At 50.5% G+C, this 17,931-nt stretch overlaps 1 protein-coding gene across 7 annotated transcripts in view; it reads left to right on the top strand.

The window, feature by feature from the left end:
- The window catches only part of NACC2 (NACC family member 2), a 62,337-nt gene that overhangs the window by 37,233 nt on the left and 7,173 nt on the right, over positions 1 to 17,931 (top strand). For 3 of the 7 annotated variants that reach the window (XM_042786605.1, XM_032999576.2, XM_032999575.2), the window contains exons 2-5: positions 4,175 to 5,101; positions 14,361 to 14,528; positions 17,406 to 17,511; positions 17,804 to 17,901. In XM_042786605.1, the coding sequence (XP_042642539.1) occupies positions 4,237 to 5,101; positions 14,361 to 14,528; positions 17,406 to 17,511; positions 17,804 to 17,901 (1,237 nt within the window). In that variant the 5' untranslated portion in view covers positions 4,175 to 4,236. Of the gene's footprint in view, positions 1 to 1,636; positions 1,671 to 2,531; positions 2,630 to 3,048; positions 3,207 to 3,284; positions 3,441 to 4,174; positions 5,102 to 14,360; positions 14,529 to 17,405; positions 17,512 to 17,803; positions 17,902 to 17,931 lie in introns of those variants that run through there. The other 4 variants (XM_032999578.2, XM_032999574.2, XM_032999572.2 and 1 more) reach the window with 4 other exon arrangements.

Below are 17,931 nucleotides of genomic sequence, written 5' to 3'. Positions count from 1 at the left end.
TTTTTGGGGGGTTTTGGGTTGTTGGTGGTTTTGGGTTGCTCTTTTTTTTTTTCTATATTCTGGTCATAAAAAGGCTGGGGCAGAGAGGGGAGGAAGAAACAAAAATCCAGAAGTCCTGGCCTATGGTTTATTGAAGTTGTTTGGGGTTTTGCGGCTCATTGGTACAGCTTTGCCTGTGTTCCTCAGTGCTGTTTCTAGACCAAAGAGTAACTTTTTTCACCATTTCCCTGTAAGGATGTTTCAGAGCCTTTTTTGTCCAGGAAAACAGGAGGTTTAGACTGTCACCAAGTGCCACCAGCAAGCTCACCTGCTCGCTTATGTGCGTTGTGACCAGCAGCTACAAAATCTGCTGGAATGGGAGAAAAGGCCACCGGGAGCTGGAGTGATGCCATTTTGGGGTGGGATCCCTTCAGAGTGGTCGAGCCAGGCTCGAGGTCCTGTGGAAGGACCTCCCCAGGAGGGATCCGTTGTGTGGAGCATCTTGGTTCAAACTCTGATGTCTGGTGGGAGGTTTTAAATGAAACCTGCCAATAATTTCCTAGGCTGGGGCGCTCTGGTGCTTCTCACCAGCTTAAACGTATCTTGAACTGGCACAATTTTGGTGTTTTTAGAGAGACATGGGTTCCTCTTGGCATGCCTGGTTTGTTTATAGAGCAGATTCTAAGCAATACTGTTAACTGGTATCTGTTTTAAGTTGATTTGTTCGGCACTACCAGGCTGTCCTTGGCTGGTCCCACTCATCCTGCCCAGTTGGGTTTCTCTGAGGCGGGGGGTTGCAAGTGGGTCCAAGGAGGTCAAGGTCCCACTCGGCGCCTGCTCGGTCCCTCCAGCTCTAAGGGAGCTCTTGCTGAAAGAAAAGAGGAGATCCTTCTCTACCCATGGTCTGCCATCCGCACGGACAAGGCTTCCTTCAGGTCCCTGAGTGGAGAAGTTACGTTTCTGTAAAGCATATTTTAATTTCAGTCATTTCCACAGATCCAGAATGGATCTGCGTTTGCCAGGGCAGACCCCTTTCCTCCTCCAGCAGAGGTTGGTGGTTGTCAGGGTTGGAAGAGGTCTTGGGCTTGGCTGTCGTGGTGTCATCCCTGGCCTCCTCCTAGGCTGTCACCTTGGTCCCGTCTCGGTGCCGTAGCCTCCTCCTGCCCCACGCCAGGCAGAGATCTCCTTGGCCTGATGCTGGGTTTGGACGAAGCCGACGCACGGAGGTCCTGGAGGTCCTCGCCTGGGAGCGTCGCGGCTCTGCGGGGCGCGGGGAGGCTGCGGGGTGCAGAGCAGACGTGGCGGTGCCGTTTGCTGGAAGAGCAGGGGAAGGCAGCCAGCCCCTGGGCGCTCGGGAGCGGCGGCAGGTTTGCGGCTGTGGCGTTGGACTTAATGCACCAAACATCTGTTTGGACGGTGGAAGCGGAGGGATGAGCACGATTGGCAGGGAAGGGTCTTGCCGGAGCATCACCGGCCCCCTCTGCGCTCCATACCATTGTGCTCCTCTAAGGATGCCTTCACCTCTAATCTCCTAAATTTTAACTGTGTGTGATCATCCGAGCAGAGCGATTGAAACAAATCCGAGAGCAGTAGCAGAAATAAAACCGCTCTGGGCAAGAGAGAAGTAAGCAAAGTGAGGCCCCACCCTCTTTCCCAGAAAAAAGCACCAAACATGCTCAATAAATGCGAAGGTAATTTAAAATCTGAATCCAGGAGACAATGTGACTAGGATTTCATTACTTAAGCAAATGGATTTGCTTTTAGTGGATTCAGCCACAGACTGAAAGAAGCTTTCCCCAAGGGGTAAACATTTTTCCTGCATTTGAAAGGCTTTCTTGTATGGAGGGGTGGGGGGGAAAATCAGGACTGTGGCTGCCCAAGGAGCACCTTTATTTGGGGCAGATTTGGGCATTCCCAAAGCTGTCCTTTTGGGTGGGTGGTTTTGGGGAGCCCTTGGGGTGGGGTGGGGGGATGCTGGGGCAGGCGGGATGCGGGGGGGAGTGCTGGGGGATGCTCGCCGCGCCTTCCTCCCGGCTGCAGGAGTTAACCAGCAGCAGTGCCAGCTCTGCAGACTGTTTGGAATAGTTTAAATGCTTTGACACTCTGGATGTACTAGATGGCAGGGGAGGCAGTTTACAGCGTAATTCATATGCAAAACTGCACTATAAATTTAAAACCTGTCTCAGTTGCCGTGGCACCACTAAGCATTTCATCAGCATACAGTACAGTATTTCTGCCATCTTTGTTTGCATTGCAGTGACTCATCAAAAGTCTGTCTTGTACCAACACTGAGAGCATTCCTCTGGCACTGATATTTCTCTGTTTTTAAAGCTTCGGTTTGAAACTGGCATTTACTTCAGGTCCCTAATCAAAGGGCTCTATTCATTGCAGAGAGCAGCCTGAATGTTAATCTGCATCCGGCCTATTCATTTAGATGCTGTGCGCTGCCGGGGAGATTTGACTTGGTAAAAGCTTGAGCTACAGCAGATACAAACCCAGGGTTTGATACTATATATTTTTTTTTTTTTTTTTTTTTTTTCCCCTCCCCTGAGTGATCGTCGTCGCTGCGTATAGCGTGGCGGCCGGGGCGATACGGAGGGACGCAGACCCCTCTGGCGAGCGGCCGCGCTGGGGACGGGCGCTGCTGAAGGTATGTTTGCTCCCAGCCAGGCGAGGGGACCGGGAACTTCCTCGCTCGGAAGAATTTTTTTTAACCATGCAGATACAATTAAATTGGCTCCGAGTGTGTTCCCTTTTCTTCCTGTTACCCCGTGGCCTTGCAGATAGGACTTTTTTTTTTTTTTTTTCTTCCCAGCAATGGGAACAGAGCAGCTCTTTGTGGGTTATTATTTTCTTTTCAGAGATTTTTTTTTTTAATCTTTCTCAGATAAACTTCTTTTTTTTTTTTTCCCTTTTTTTTTTTTTTAATGTTGTTCTTACGAGCTTTCAGTACTAGTTAACCGTAGTTTTTCTTCAGTCGCATTGAAGGCAAAGAGGATTTTAAACCTCCTGGACTCTTGCATGGAGCTCGGGGAGGGGGGACGGGGGGGGTTTGGGCTCCAGCTCGTGTCGGTGAATCCGCAGTGATTTGCTTTGCTGGAGTTTCAGTGCACGGGCTGCACTGGCGCTACCTGCTCCGCCGTTGCACGGGGTTTGTGCATGAGGTCCCTCCAAACGCAAGGCTTTATTTGCTCGGTGAAAGGAGGAATTATCCCCACGGCCAAAAGGTACAGCTGGCCTTAAAGAGCGGCCGCGGCGGGATGCAGAGCCGGAGCCGTCGCCTCCAGCCCATTTCGTGTGAGGTTGCTCGGAGGGTCCCCGATGCCACTCGGCTGGGGACGGTACCCCCGGCCGGGGCGATGGGCTGGGGGGGGCCGGGGGCTCCGGCCACAGGAGGGGCTGGGCTGGGGTTCCCCCTGCCCCACTTTGGATTTCGGGGAGAAAAATAAGACGACAACTTGGTAGGCGGCTTGCTGCGGCACATTGGTTTATTTTATTGGGGCTCAAATATCTGGCTTAATTTGGAGATAAGCCTCGTTTTGTTGAAGGATAAATCTGTTGAGAAGGGGTTTAACTGTTGAAATGCTCCCTCTTTCTGGTGCAAATGGGAAGATTGCTTTTCAAAGTGCTTTTTCCTGGGAGCTGTCGCTCCAGCAGAATCCTGTATTTATTTCAGGCAGAATGGCACATTGTTTTATAAATATCTTTTCTGTAGTTCCAACATAGCTGCTGGTTTTTGTGTTTCTTATATAATGCTACCCGAGATCTCTCTGACTATCTGACTAAGCTAATGGTTGGGCCGGATGATCTTAAAGGTCTTTTCCAGCTTAAATGATTCTGTGATTCTGTCCTATGCTGTCTTTACTGTTCACTCCTCTCCCATTACCGTTCAGATTTTCCTGCATCAAGTAAAGCCCCTGGGGGAATAGATCAGTGGTGCTTATTTAAACAGACCACAACTTGAAGAAAATACTTGCATTTTTGGAATATCCCTTGCCATCCACCAATAGCATTTCCAACGTTGTTTGAAAACACGGTTAAGTAATTTTTATCAGCGGTTGCTTTTCCGCACCGGCTCTCAGAGCGTGGCTTGGAGCCTTTGATGTTGGGTGAGGTGGGTTCTTCTGCTTCTGCCTGCCTTGGTGAACTGTCTAAAAACGCTGTGCCTCTCTCCCTGCCTTCTCCCTTTTTTCAGATGTGCCCTACTTTGGATATTCCTGCATTGAATGTCTGAGGAGCTCCAGCCGATCCTGAGCCATGTCGCAGATGTTGCACATAGAGATTCCCAACTTTGGGAACACCGTTCTGGGCTGCCTGAACGAGCAGCGGCTGCTGGGGCTCTACTGCGATGTCTCCATCGTGGTGAAGGGCCAAGCCTTCAAGGCACACCGGGCGGTCCTGGCCGCCAGCAGCCTCTACTTCCGAGACTTGTTCAGTGGGAACAGCAAAAACGCCTTTGAGCTGCCGGGTACCGTCCCCCCCGCTTGCTTCCAGCAGATCCTCTCCTTCTGCTACACCGGGAAGCTGACCATGGCGGCGAGCGAGCAGCTGGTGGTGATGTACACGGCGGGCTTCCTGCAGATCCAGCACATCGTGGAGAAAGGGACGGACTTGATGTTCAAGGTCAGCTCTCCCCACTGTGACTCTCAGACCACCATGATCGAAGACCCCAGCTCGGAGCCGCAGAGCCCTTGCAACCAGCTGCAGTCGGCCTCGGCGCCCTACGTCATGTCCCCCTCCATGCCCATCCCGCTCCTCACGCGCGTCAAACACGAGAACCTCGAGCTGCAGGCGGCTGCCCTGCCCGGCCTGCCCGGCAAGCGACCCCTCGAGCCCGGCGCCCGGGAGGGGGCCGGCGGCGGCGGCTCCAACGCCGGTCCCCTGAAGCTCTCCCGCGTCTCCTACTATGGGATGCCCAACCTGGCCACCCTCATCCCCAACGTCCAGCAGGTCCAGTACTCGCAGGGGGAGCGGACGAGCCCCAGCGCCAGCAGCATTCCCACCACCGACAGCCCCACCTCCTACCACAACGAGGAGGATGAGGAGGACGACGAGGCGTACGACACCATGGTGGAGGAGCAGTACGGGCAGATGTACATCAAGTCCTCGGGAGGCTACTCCGGTAATGGACAGTCTCCGTGGGTTTTCTGCTCTCCTTCAGTGGTCGCTTGGTCCTCCTCCGGCTAGCACGGGTAGTTTTGGGCCTGTTCGTCAGGCTTTTGTCTTCAGGGGCTCCGTTTGTTTATTTACGTAGCGCGGTGCACGTGGTGGGCTGGGTGCTGGTGTCCCAGTATGGCATGGGCAGGTCCCCTCGTGCCATCGCTCCTGAGCCGTGTCCCCAGCGGAGCGGCTCGTTAGATAAGTGAGGCTGCATCACCCACCACGTTTCGGCTTTTTGGCTGAGGCTGCCGACGGGCAGCCCGGTGGTGACACGAGCCGTGGGGCGGTGGTGACACCGTCCCGTGGTGATGGCTGAGCTCCCCTGCCGTGGGTCATCCGGGCAGGATGGTCATCCGTGGGGAGGGCAGCGTCGGCCCTCGCCAGCCGTGCGGCGGCGGGGTGGTCGGTCTGGGAGTTAGCCTTCAGCGAGGTGCGAGGCACGTTCCCTCTGTCCTGGCTTTTTAGAATAAAATTTTTTAAAAAGCCATGAACATATGACATTTGGGGGAAGGCAGAAAAACGTCAAATAAACCGTTTACATAGATGTTGCTAATTGGGAATATCCGCAGGAAGAATAAAAGAAGGGCTTTTATGCCCAATGCCTGCAGAGGCCCGCCCCCTTTCCTTTGCCAGCCTTGCCCAGCGCATCGCTGTCAAAAAGGGAAAAGCAATTTGTGGGTCTCTTGATAATATTTTATTCCCCTACCAGGTGAGTCCCTGAGCATGCCTTAGACAGGGGAGGTGGCTTCACTTCGGTGATGCCCACCCAGGAGCTGCCGCCTGAGCCCCGGGGCGGGCGCAGGGGCACGAGGCCCCTTCCCTCTCGCTTCCCGTGCAGGAGAGGACTTCTTGGGGCACCCCCGGCGCCTTGCAGGGCTTGGACCCCGTTGAGGAGCCAAGGACAGGCTGGGGGTGCAGAGCTGGGGGCTCAGGACCAGAGGGGGAGATGCCCGGCTGGGTCGCTGGCGTGCCCGCATGCCGGTTGGCAGCATCCCGGTCGGATGACGCTCGCGGCATCCCGGTCGGTGGCTCGGCCGTAGCGCAGTGACCTCCCCGTCAGAGCTGCAGGTGTTTGTGGCAGCAGCTTTGATCTGCAGGTGCTCCCCGGGGAGGGACATCTTCCCGCCGGCGCTGGCTGCACAGAGCATCCTCTTGCCTGGAGCCGCTTTCCCCGCTGTGGTTCTGCTCTGAAATTGCTGGACTAATTTTGCAAGTATTTAGCTCTCGTTTGTTGAAGAGCTGGCGTGCTTTCCTCAAAGACATTTGATTTTATTCTCAAGCAAGGGAGAAGACTTGACAAATATGACCATTTCTGTTGCCTAAAGCCAGGCTTTCCCTAGTACTGAGAACAGGCTCGTCCCCATATGCTGTCCCATTGCATCCCAAAGAGCAGGAGCCCAGTGTCCCCTTGGCTTGTCCCCCTGCCAGGTAGCAAGCAGATAAGCAGTATTTTCCATGCATTTTCAACAAGCCATTTGCAAAAGGGGGGAAAGCACACTGGTAGCAATGTTACTATTTTAATATTAGAACTATTTGCTGAGAAATGCGGACAAGCCAGTTGTAGAAAATGAGCCTTAAAAGCCTGTCTGCTCTCTGCCGGGCTTCAAGTCCCAGCAGTTGGTACCGGGCAGGTGAGGAGGAGTGGGATCCAGGGATGGGGACAAGGTCGGGGTCTCCTCCATGGCCACCCAGCAGGCAGGAGCAGGACCCTGTGCCCCAGCTGCTGTTAGAGTCAGACCAAAGAGAAATCAGGCTGTTTTCCCCCACACTGGTTTTGTTTTTATTTTCCTTTGCGCTTCCCTGCTGCAGAGCATGCGGTGAGTAATGTGGGTTTGCCTTCAGCGCCGGGGCTCGCAGCATTATTCCTCAGAGCGATGGGATTATACCCTTGGACACGGTGTTTTCCTTCCCTGTCACGGGGCCAGTTCATGCAGTAACAGAACAAAATAAATTCAGAAGGCGAGGGCAGGACCAGCCCTGGGATGGCGCAGGCAGCAGCTATTGGGCTGTACCTAATTCTTGTGGTGTGGTAGAGTCGTCCCAGTTGGAAAAGTGAAAATATGAGCAGCTTTCTCGGGTGTCACTGGAGATGGTGCAGCCATCCAGCCCTCGCGCCCGAGCCGGCCATCCCACAGTGAAGTTTTCCTGCTTGGTTTCTATAGGGGGAAGACGTGAACCATGTCGTGATGCTGAGGGAGGAGGCAGGTTGGGAGCACGGTTCTGCCTGGTCCTGCCATAAGGTTCTAATATACCACATTTCTACTAAAATACCTCTTCCACACCAGCACATTTCAAGGGAGTTTCCTGTTTTAAATAAGCCAGCTATAGTATCAGGCTTCCTGGAAAAGAGGGCACACAAAAAGGAGATTAAAAAAAATAAAACCTAAGCTATTCCATTATGGTTTGGACTTGTAGAGCTAAATGTGTTTTAATTACTCGGGATAAACTGTACCCTCAAAAGGTGCAGAATAATAAAACCATAAGATGGAAGAGAGAAAGCCAGCTAATCCTGCTCCTGGCATGTAGATCCCGACAGCCTTACAAAGGCCTGGGGGAGGGGGGAGCCCTTTAAAATAGTGATTGCCAAGGTTTCTAAGAGCCCTGTTTGTAAAAACAAAAACAAAGCCAAAGAAGAGCACAGCAGATGAAGCCCTGAATTTCACAGAGGGCTTTTTTTCTTCCCCTCCTTTTTCTCCACTTTTTCCATCCCCAGCTAAAGCATCGACTGAGCTAATGCTGGCGAGAATGTGGTGGGATGCTGGTGGCTGATGTTCTTGCCTTGAGCATCACCACCCACTGCTCCCAAGGCCGTGGGGCAGGGGATGGTGCTCGGGGGGGTGGGGGTGGGGGTCACAAAGCCTCTTCTTACCCCAAGGCTGCGTTTTTTTAATTTATTTTTGTTCACCCCTTTTTATAGTCAGGACCAGGCTGTATCTCCCCAGCTGGGATCAGAGAGACAAGGAGCACATCATCACTTTGGCCAAGGGTTTGATGGTGGTGGAGGGAGCGAGGAGAAGGTTTTGTTAAGTGATGTGCCTCCTGCAGCGGTGTCACTGGCGTGGCAGACCAGGACAAGCGTTGGACCTGCGAAAGAAGCAGCGGCTAAACGAAAGGATAAGCCCGGTCTTAAACATGGGTCGATGGGAGGGTTAGGCTTAGGTGTGGGCAGACAGGGTGGCAGCTTGCAGAGGGCTGTAGGAAGAGGTGCCTCGGCTCCCACTGGCCTTTGGCCACCTTTGGTGGCCACAGTGTCACCGCTGCCGTCCCCGCGCCCGCCCGCTGCTGTAGCAGGCCGGCAGCATCGCGGTAAAATGGCTCCTTATTCTGTAACTAGGTCTGGTTGCGAAGAACATGCGGGCCTTGAGGACACGAGTGAGGCTTGATGAGGTTTCTAGCATCTGATCTGAGGAGTGCACAACTCCAGAAATTATTAAACAAAAGCAAAGTATTTTTATCCTTGTTAATTACAGTGTCGTGGGCCTGATCTGAAGTGGGTTTCAGCAGGACTTGCAGATGCTCGGCGTTTTTCTGCACTGAACCGCGTTCTTGTCAGTCAGCTTGCTGCTTAGCAGATGCAGTTAATTTAATTTTGACAGGCGCAAGCGAAGTTGTGCGAGGGTCCGTCCTCCTCCCCTGCGCCTGCTGCGCCAGTTTGCAGGGGAGAGGAACAGTCTTTATGCAGCAAATGGCTGGAATGTAAAGGCCGGACTTGAAAGTTATGAAATCCCGAACTGACAAGAGCGCACTTCATTAAAAATTCATCTAAAATAGCCATTATAGAATAGTTGTGGTAATTAGCTGAGAGAATAGTTTTCTCTCCCGGCCTTTGATTCCGGACAGTAAGGAAAGAGGGCAAGAAACAACCCAGAATCTGTAATGAGCGGCTCCGGCACAGCCCGTGCAGCATCCCAGACCGAGCCTGGGAACGACACACTGCGACGATTTAAATCACGGCTCGTGACGCCAGATAATTGCAGCCGTAATGAAGTAGCTGGTTTTAACTGCGGTGAGCTGAGCCTGCGAGAACCAGGGCCGTGTGGCGGCCGGGCTGACGCTGCTGCGCACGGAGGGCTGCTCACGAGCCAAGAGTTTTTAGGAAATAAAAAAGCTAGCGGGTTTTTAGGAAATAAAGCGGGCCGGGGAGGATGCCCCGTTTAGTCACCGGAGCGTTTTGCCTTTGGGTTTTTGTTGAGGGTTTCAAACAGCCCCGCTGCTGGAAGTGCAGCCGGCCAGCACCGGCATCGCCCGTCCCGGCGCGGGGAGCGGTGCTGGCCGCGGCGCTGAGCAGCCGGAGGAGGGCAGAGCCCCACGCTGGGGGGGCGCAGCCTCTGCCCTTTTTTGGCGTTAAAACTTCCAGTCCCGGTTTCCTCACCGTAAAACGCAGATGTTTAATTTTAGGCTGGCAGATGTTTCACTCCTGGCTGAGATCTGAAGCGAAGGCAAGATAGGGGTATTTATAAACCAGTAATATTTTTCCTATACTAATTCCAGATTACCTCCCTGTATAAATAGGTCACAAATCAAATCTCTGCGTTCCAGTATGATGTTATAAATTGTACTAGTTGTAAAACGTAAACTATCCCAGTTGGGGCTAGATCATGTATCTGTCCCACAGTGCGTGCGTGTGTCCTGTGTGATCCAGGTTTACGTAGGCAGGCAGACGCTGGCGATGCCGGGGCTGCGGCAGGGATGCTATTTTTGGGGTAGTCCCACTGCCAGTGGAAAATAGGCTAATGGGATAAAAACGTTTGTAAAACATTGCTGTTTGAAAAGAAACTTCTCACCGGGTAGAGAACAGGAGAGAATTACCCGTGTGTTTGCCTACATGGTGGCTGGTGGTAGAGCAGGTGAAGATGGTTTTGTAACCGTTGTGGCGGACCAGACTTTTGGTTTCATGTTGGGGCTCTGTAAACGTTAACATTTGGGTGAGGGTCCATCACTCTGATCTTTCTGTATCTCAAAATCCCGTTCTTAAAACAGAAATAGGTTTTTTTCTTACCCATGGGAGTGTGTTGAAGTTTATATGCAGTAAGTGGTCAAGAGGAGAACCCAGACTGATGGGAACTGAGGGTTCATGAGTAATTTTGAAGCCCTGGTGTCAGGAACTAAGGAAGCAAGTGAGTACTGGCACCGGGTGGGTGACCAGCAATTCCCAGTGTTGCCAGACCCCAGCCACTTGCCCAAGCAGCTTGTTGGCCATCACCAATGAGGGTCAACAGGAGCTGTGTGGGCTCAGCATCTCAGGTCCCAGGCACCTCAGGCGGGACGTGTAACTGTTCTGGTGTCACCAAAACCGTCGTGGGCTCAGCAAGAGGGTGGTGTAAGGGACCTCTGAGCCAGACGGTACGTTTTAGGGACACGGAGGACACGTGCCCCCAGCATCGTTCAAAGCCTGGAGCCGTGGAGCACCGGTAATTCCCGCAACTCCAGCTTTCCTCCAAGCAGGGACTGGTGAGTTGGTTTGAGGTTGCTTCTTCAGCCAGAAAGCCTGGGATATTTCCCATTCTGGACCACTTGTTGCTAGCTGCAGCGTCCATGTAAGTTTGAGATGAAAGCATATATCTGAATAAATAAAATACACCAGCGTTCAGCTGGCAGCTCTCATTGCTTCCTCTGTAATGATTTCCTGCCCCTCTCCGCTAGCTGGTAGGCTCCTTTCTTGGTCGAGAACAAAACTGTATTAAACAATACTTCACATTGTTTGCCCTTTCATTCAAAGGGAAGGAGCCACTGCCCTCTGAAGATACAAATTAATTAGAAGCAAATACTGTCCTGTTCTTCAGAGCATAAAGGCCAAACAGAGTGGCTTTCTTTGAAAACATGGGACCAAAGTGTCTTCTCTTGTATCCTGGTTCTTTACATAACCGATTGCTATCTGCTGAATTGAGGTGGCACTGAAAGGCCTAAATCTTCGGTCGTTTTTGTTTAGTATCGGTGAGTTTGTGCTAATGCTTTAAGGGAAACAAAGTCCAAAAAATGATTCATGCCCATGTTTAATAAGAGATTTATAGACAGTGAGCCGGCAGGACAGATGTAACAGAAATAGAATAGTGCCTTGAATTGTGCTTGGTCTTTTTAGCCTGAATTTTAGTTTGTTTTATGAAATATTTGATTTCACAGGAAGAAATGTAAACTTCTCGATGGCTCCATGTGTAGGAAGTGAAATGTCTTCAAAAGCAAAGAAATTCTTCAAGGCAGGATTGTCACCAACCAGCGCAGCAGCGTTGTCTTCCTGAAAAGCTGCTTTTCTTTCAGGAAACAGGTTTGACACCAGATCCTTCAAAATTTCTCCAGGAAGGTAGCATGAACACAGTGCTTATACTGATCTTTCTCTTGCCTGCCTCACTATTGCAGCCTTAGGAACTCTTTGGCCCCAAAATTGGTTTTTATTGAATGTTTGCCTATGGAAAGTGGTAGAGCAGGTAGGTTTGTCCTTGTCCGCTGTAGCTGTTTGCCACTTGGATGTTGTAGGTGTTTAATTTCTTCAGTGACAGTGGTCCTGATGAAGAAGCGGGCAGGAGGAAGGCATGGCTGATGGCCCTTCAGGTCAGTTCTCTTCTGTTCCCGTTACAGCAATATTGGGTCACAAGCTGTGAGGACCTTCTCCCGCCTCCCCTGCTTTGAACTCCATCTCATTTGGGGTATTGATTGCAACTACTTTCCCTAGAGACCTGCAACCTTTATATCGCTTAAAAAAAAAAACCTGAAGGCCTCTAAGAAACTTTCTAAGGATCCGTATCAGCCTGCCCAGCTTCCCTTCAGCAGCTTAACATCCGCCAGTTTTTTGGTGGTGATGAATGTCATGGGTGCTTTTGACCTGAGTCATTAGTTAAAGGTAAAAATGAGATATTAAAAATGCAGTTTTACACAACCTGGGTGGAGCACTGTGCTTGTTGGGGGGCCGCAGTGGTTTTCCTGTTACTGCCGGGCAGCTGAAGCAGTGGCTCCATGGAGCGTCTGGCTCTGCGGAGCGGCTCACCCTAACGAGCTGCCAGCAATTAGCAGGAGCCCTGTGCATGGGCACAGCCTCATCCTCACCTGTCCTGTCACCTCACGGCTCAGGGATGTGCACTTAGCACAAAAAGCTGTTGCCAAATTCGCTGTTACCCCTAATAACATCATTCACCTGTCTTTTGTTGCTGCTCTTGAGGACCTTGGATGTCCCAGTCTGATTTCTGGGATTTATCGATGGAACGATAGCTCATATGTGGTTTATATATAATTTTACCTTTTAGTTCAGCCTGTGCGTATCCTACAGAGGACTCTGGGTGGGAGTTGACTGCGGTGGACATTCCTGCAGCCTCCTCTCCCCTTGAGATTCACATTTATTTTGCAGTGGCCCTTGTGCCGTAGCCTGCCTTGGTGAGCGTTCCTTGCCTGTGGAGGACAGCAGAGCGGGCCCTCCCTGGGTGTTGGTTCCCCCATGCCCAGTGCCTTTTGATTTGCTTAAGCTGGAAAATAATTAGTATTTAATTGAATATACTCTGCTTATCACTCTTAAAGCATCAGAAATATAGGAGGTCTTTGAGGTGCTTCCTCTGTGGGAGCAGAAGATGACTCCCAGCTCCAAGGAGAGGGTGCCTGGGTGCTTGGGAGCTCTATTAAACAGGGAAATACTGCAGCTGGTGAAAATTCTGTATGTCGGTGGGACTGCACATCAGCACAACAAAGCCCTGCCACTTCGCATCGATAATTGGGCTGTGATGGCAAGAGAAGTTAGTTTAAAAACATCACGTGAATTGTTCTGCCGCTGGTTGGTCCTTAATCACTGAAGGAAACGCTGCTGTGCCGCGGGGCGGCTCCACGGGCAAGGGGCATCCTCCTGGTATTCCGAACTTTTAGGGAAGGAGGGAGCAATGAGGGAGGGATGCCTCCAGCCCTGTGCCTGCGATAGGATGCCACGGCACAGCACGGCGTTGCGGGGCATGTCCTAGTTAGAACACTGCTCCCATTGTACCGGAGCCATCGCCCTTTGGTTACTGCAGCAACAAGTCTGCAAAACTTGTTATTTTATCTAGAGAGAGGAAAAGTGGCCCCCAGAACACCAAAATAATTGCAGGAAAAGCCACCTCTGGAGTAGGAGACATTTTGAGTTCAGAAATGCTAATTGCTAGGATTTTTTTTCTTCTCTCTGTATTCACAGATATTGAAGCGCAGAGCTGGGTTGGATTTTATGCGTGGCACTTGCCACATTATCAAACAGTTTGGGGAAAAAAAAAATGGTATCATTGTAGAGCTGGGCTGCAATTCAGAACTGTAACTGCTCCCACCATGTCCCAGTGCAGCTGGAGTTGATTACACCCATGTCAGCCCTCTTTTGCTGTCAAAAATGGTAATTTTAAGCAAGCCCGTGGACTTGCACTGTAAATGTGCTTTAGGAAGAGAATCCTCTGTACGCCCACAAGTCGCAGACTTGCGCGGTGCTGGTAGGACAGCTCGGCACTTCCAGCTTTCCAGCGTTAATGGTTGTTAAGGGGCAGTGGTGGGCTGCAGGGTTGGTACGGTGGGGCACAGCTGTGTCCTGGCAAACCCCAGTAATGTGGTTTTGTAGTCACAGGTTAATAACATTTTTTGGCTTAGTTGGTTGGGGTCTCTCTTGTTACGGAGCAGAAAGGTTACCCTGCAAAAGGCAGAGTAAGGGATGGTGCTTCAGAGGGTGAGTTGGAGCTTGCAGGAGGTGGCTGGGGGAGGCTACGGTGACCTTTCTTGGTGCAGTGGGTATCTGCAGAGTCTGGCTTTTAACTTCAGCAGGAAAAACATCAAGAGAGGTAGTTATGGTACGGATGCAGGTATTTTTCAAACTCGGGCAATTTAGAGCCTGTTTCAGAAACCGCTGGTGAAGTAACCTGACGTTCTTACGGGAGTGTTTGGGGAAGCCAGCTCCATATGCTGCACTTGCAGAACGATGCCAGCTGTGCAGAGTTGCCCATTTTCATAAATGATTAACTTAGGAAAAGTTAAAGCGTAATTACATTCTAAGAATCCCTCTCACAGAACCCGAACGCACATACGAGACTGCTGTGGTAGGTGATGGGGGAGACTGGGGGAGCTTTCCATGCTTTCAGGTGGCACCTGCCCTGAGGCCGATAGCCCTGGTGAAGGCTTGTACTTCTGGAGGGAGGAATATTTCCAGCTCCGTGAAAAAGTCAAAATCTGACTTTCTGCTAATGCTGTGCCTGCGTAATAAACTGTTTTAATGGTTTTCCCTTTCAATTTTTAAGTTGCTCAAGAGAAGCCAGAGCAGATCCCACTGGAGAACCGCTCCTGTGTCCTCATACGACGGGATCTAGTTGCTCTCCCAGCCAGTCTTATCAGTCAAATCGGATACCGTTGCCACCCAAAACTCTACTCGGAGGGAGATCCTGGAGAAAAACTTGAGCTCGTTGCAGGTAACAAGGGGGTAACTTTTCTTTGCTTGAGAATGCGTGGAGATGGCTGATGTCTTCCTTCTTGAAATGTGTTCTTCATCTTTCTTGCACCATTGCTGGAGTCATACATCTTGTGTACCCTTGCTGTGTCTTTCTGGATTATTCATCACCAATCATCTTTTAAAAAGTTCTAAGTTTCCTTTAATTTGTTGATAGAAAAATGTGTCATTAACAGGATTTATTCAATTGAATTAATTTAGCATTTTAATTTAATTCTCCAGCTTGTGTTCTTCCTGATTGGTGTGGGCTGCATTGCAATTGTGTTTTGATTTAGATGCACAGATCTATAAAAAAAAAAACAAAACACCAAACAACCCACTGCATTATAAGATCTGCAAAGCAATGGAGATAAAATTTGTGTCAGTGAACAAGCTTTGAAAAACCTGTTTTTTTAGAATTGGAGGTGTTACTAAACAGTCAAATGCTGCAGTAGGAAGGAAGAGAGGGAATTGGTTTTGGTCCTATCTTTATTTTCATTTTGAGGGGAATTTGCAATATTGGGAGAATTCACTACTTCTCTGTGAAGGATTTATGGCCAACCTGAGGTGGAAGATGGTGCTGTTTAGCTTTTACACTGGTGCTGTAGAGCCGGATAAAGAGTGAAATCCAGTGGCCGTGCCAGCCTGCAGCCCAGGTATCCCGAGCACAGCACAGAAGACGTATGTTTGACTGGGGTGTCCAGCTCAAATTCCAGTTTATGTAATTATATTCTGCTTTTATAAGTTCTTCCCAGCTTCATTTTGCTGCAGTGGTCTTCTCAGCTCATGGACCGCGCTGTTGGGAAGTTTTTTCCCTTGGACATAGCTGTGCTTAGATGAAGGGATCTTTGCACGACAGCCCGTACCTGCTGCCCAGGCAGGGAGGTTGAATTAATACCCGTAAAGTCCTTGGTACAAAAAGGACATGTGGCAGTGCAATCAATCCAAATCAGTTGCCCTTTCTTGCTGGTCATTTATCTCTTGGTGAGTAGCATGATTTTATTTTCCGTCTGTAGAAGGAACCTGCATTTCAGGGGATGCCCAGAAAAGTTTCCATCTGATGGAGGATGGGTCTCTGATGGAAGACAGGAGTAAAACGTACACGCCACAGCACAGCATTACAACCACAAGCATTTATTTTGTATCTGGAATATTCATTTTGTACCCATTTACATTTTATGTGAGACTTCTTAAAACCATCAAGTGGTGCAGGTTATTTTCACAGTGAGAGCTGCCAATTGGCTTGAGGCAGCTCTGCTTGATTTACATTTTTCAATCTGGAAAAAAGGTAGATTAATATCACTAACCGATAGTGGCTGCCTCGGTTATTTTTGATTTATTAAAGTGAAGTTACCCTCGGTGGTGTCTGGCGTTCCCTCTGATGACTTATCTCTTAAAACACCTCTGCTGAAGAAAGCTAATTCCTGTCTCAAAGCTGGTGAGACCTGGGGGCCGCTTGACCCCAGCGCGCGCAGGAGGATCCTGCAGCGAAAGTTTTCCTCGACTCTCCCTTCGGAGCATTTTCCTTTTGTCTCTGATTTTTCATGCCGTGATTGATTCCGCAAAGTTCAGCAGCTCTCTCCGAGGGGGCCTTCCACAGCCTCGCGGTGGTCGTAGCCCATCTGCTGGGCAGATACCGTGCGGGGAAGAGAATGCACGGAAAATACGCGGCGAACACATGCGTGGAGGAGGATCCGTGGAAGATACGTGGCGAGAAGCAGGGGGGGGGCTCGGAGATCCGGAGTGATGCTTGCTGTTTTCTGGGGCAGGACCGGCTGGCCGTGGCGGCAGGGAAGGTGCCTCCCCCCCCACGCCCCCCGGGGAGGGGTCGGGCTCGGGCTCGGGGGGGTGCTGGGTGCCACTGGCGTGGGCTGCTCTGCAGCCCTGGCTTCATCCGGAAGATCAGGGACAACCATCTGCAGGCTTTTCTGGAAATCCAGGAGGTAATTTTATTTCTCCAGTAGATGTTTTTACATCTTGAGAACAAAGCGTGTTCTGGATCCAGATACGACCCATTATTTAATCTTAATTAAAAGCAAATACCAAAACCCTCTCGTATAACAGTACTCTTGAAAAATAGGCTAACCCCCCCCCTGCAAGCTGATGCTGAGGCAGGAGCAGTTTGGTCTGTGTGAGCTGTGTGCAAAGTGAAAGGGTTTGATAAGAAACCTGCTGTAAAGCACTGCAAAACCCCTGGACGTGTAAAGCTGCTTTGGCAGGGGCTCCTTTTTCTTCTAGAGAACATCCTTACAGGCGATGTATTTCAAAGTCAGCAGTTCCTGCGCATTAGGAGGAAAATTCCCTGCTCACCAGAAGTATCGAGAGGTGATGGGCTGGGGTTTTTGGAAACAGTTAGATCTGTAGTGTAACTGAGTAGCTTCTCTGTGCTACGCGGGGTTTTTTCTTTTCTTTCCAGCTATGTGTTCTACGATCTTCCACTTGAGAAAAGAAAAGGCCAAATGGATTGGGGTTTTCTTCCTTCAGAAAGAGTAAATAATCCGATCTGTGGATATAAAATCACAGAATGAAGCCTTGTCTTTGCCCAAAAAAAAAAAAAAAAAAAAGGAGTAATTTCGTTTCCATAGACTTCCTTTCTGTACGAATAAAATTATGAAATATTATTACCTGGGACTTGCCAAGGCCCTGAGGAACTGCAATAGCCATCTCTGCTAGGCTTTTCCAAAAGTCCTGCCATCCTTGCTGGGCTTTCATAGCAGCCCGTGAGGAGCGGGCTCCCTCCAGTGTCACCCTGGCGTCGGGACTGACCGGCGCAGCAGGAGCGGTTTGGTGGTGGCTCAGGGGCGGTGCTGTCAGCGAGGCAAGGGTGTAATTTTGAATTCTCCCTCTCCAACCCTTCCAGGCTCAGGTGTTTACATCACCCGGGGGCAGCTGATGAATTGCCACTTATGTGCCGGTGTCAAACACAAGGTCCTTCTGAGACGTCTTCTGGCCACCTTCTTTGATCGGTATGTCCTCTTGCTCTTTGTGCTTTCCCAAGGGATTTGGTTTATTTTCTGGTGTTTTAACCATGTTACCAGGTAATGTGTCTTGAGTGCTTCATCCTCTGTGTGTGCCGCGCTGCTGATTTCTGTGCTTTTTCTTAATGATGCGTGAACTTGAGCACCAGGTTTTCCACTTCCTTACCTTAAAATCGTGTAACGTGGTGATTTCTCCCTAAGGACCTAAAGGGGAAAGGACAAGGCAGTGGCTGGCCCCTGCAGTCCCCGCTCTAAGGCTCTTCCTTTGCCTTCCTTGTAGGAACACCCTTGCCAACAGTTGCGGAACTGGAATCCGGTCCTCCACGAGCGATCCCAGCAGGAAGCCCCTGGACAGCAGGGTCCTTAACGCAGTCAAATGTAAGGAGAGAGATTTACTGCTGCTCTGTT

This window comes from Tyto alba, unplaced genomic scaffold, assembly GCF_018691265.1.
Source record: "Tyto alba isolate M040663 unplaced genomic scaffold, T.alba_DEE_v4.0 Super-Scaffold_11, whole genome shotgun sequence".
Lineage (NCBI taxonomy): Eukaryota > Metazoa > Chordata > Aves > Strigiformes > Tytonidae > Tyto > Tyto alba.
This window is presented reverse-complemented; position numbering and strand designations above follow the sequence as displayed.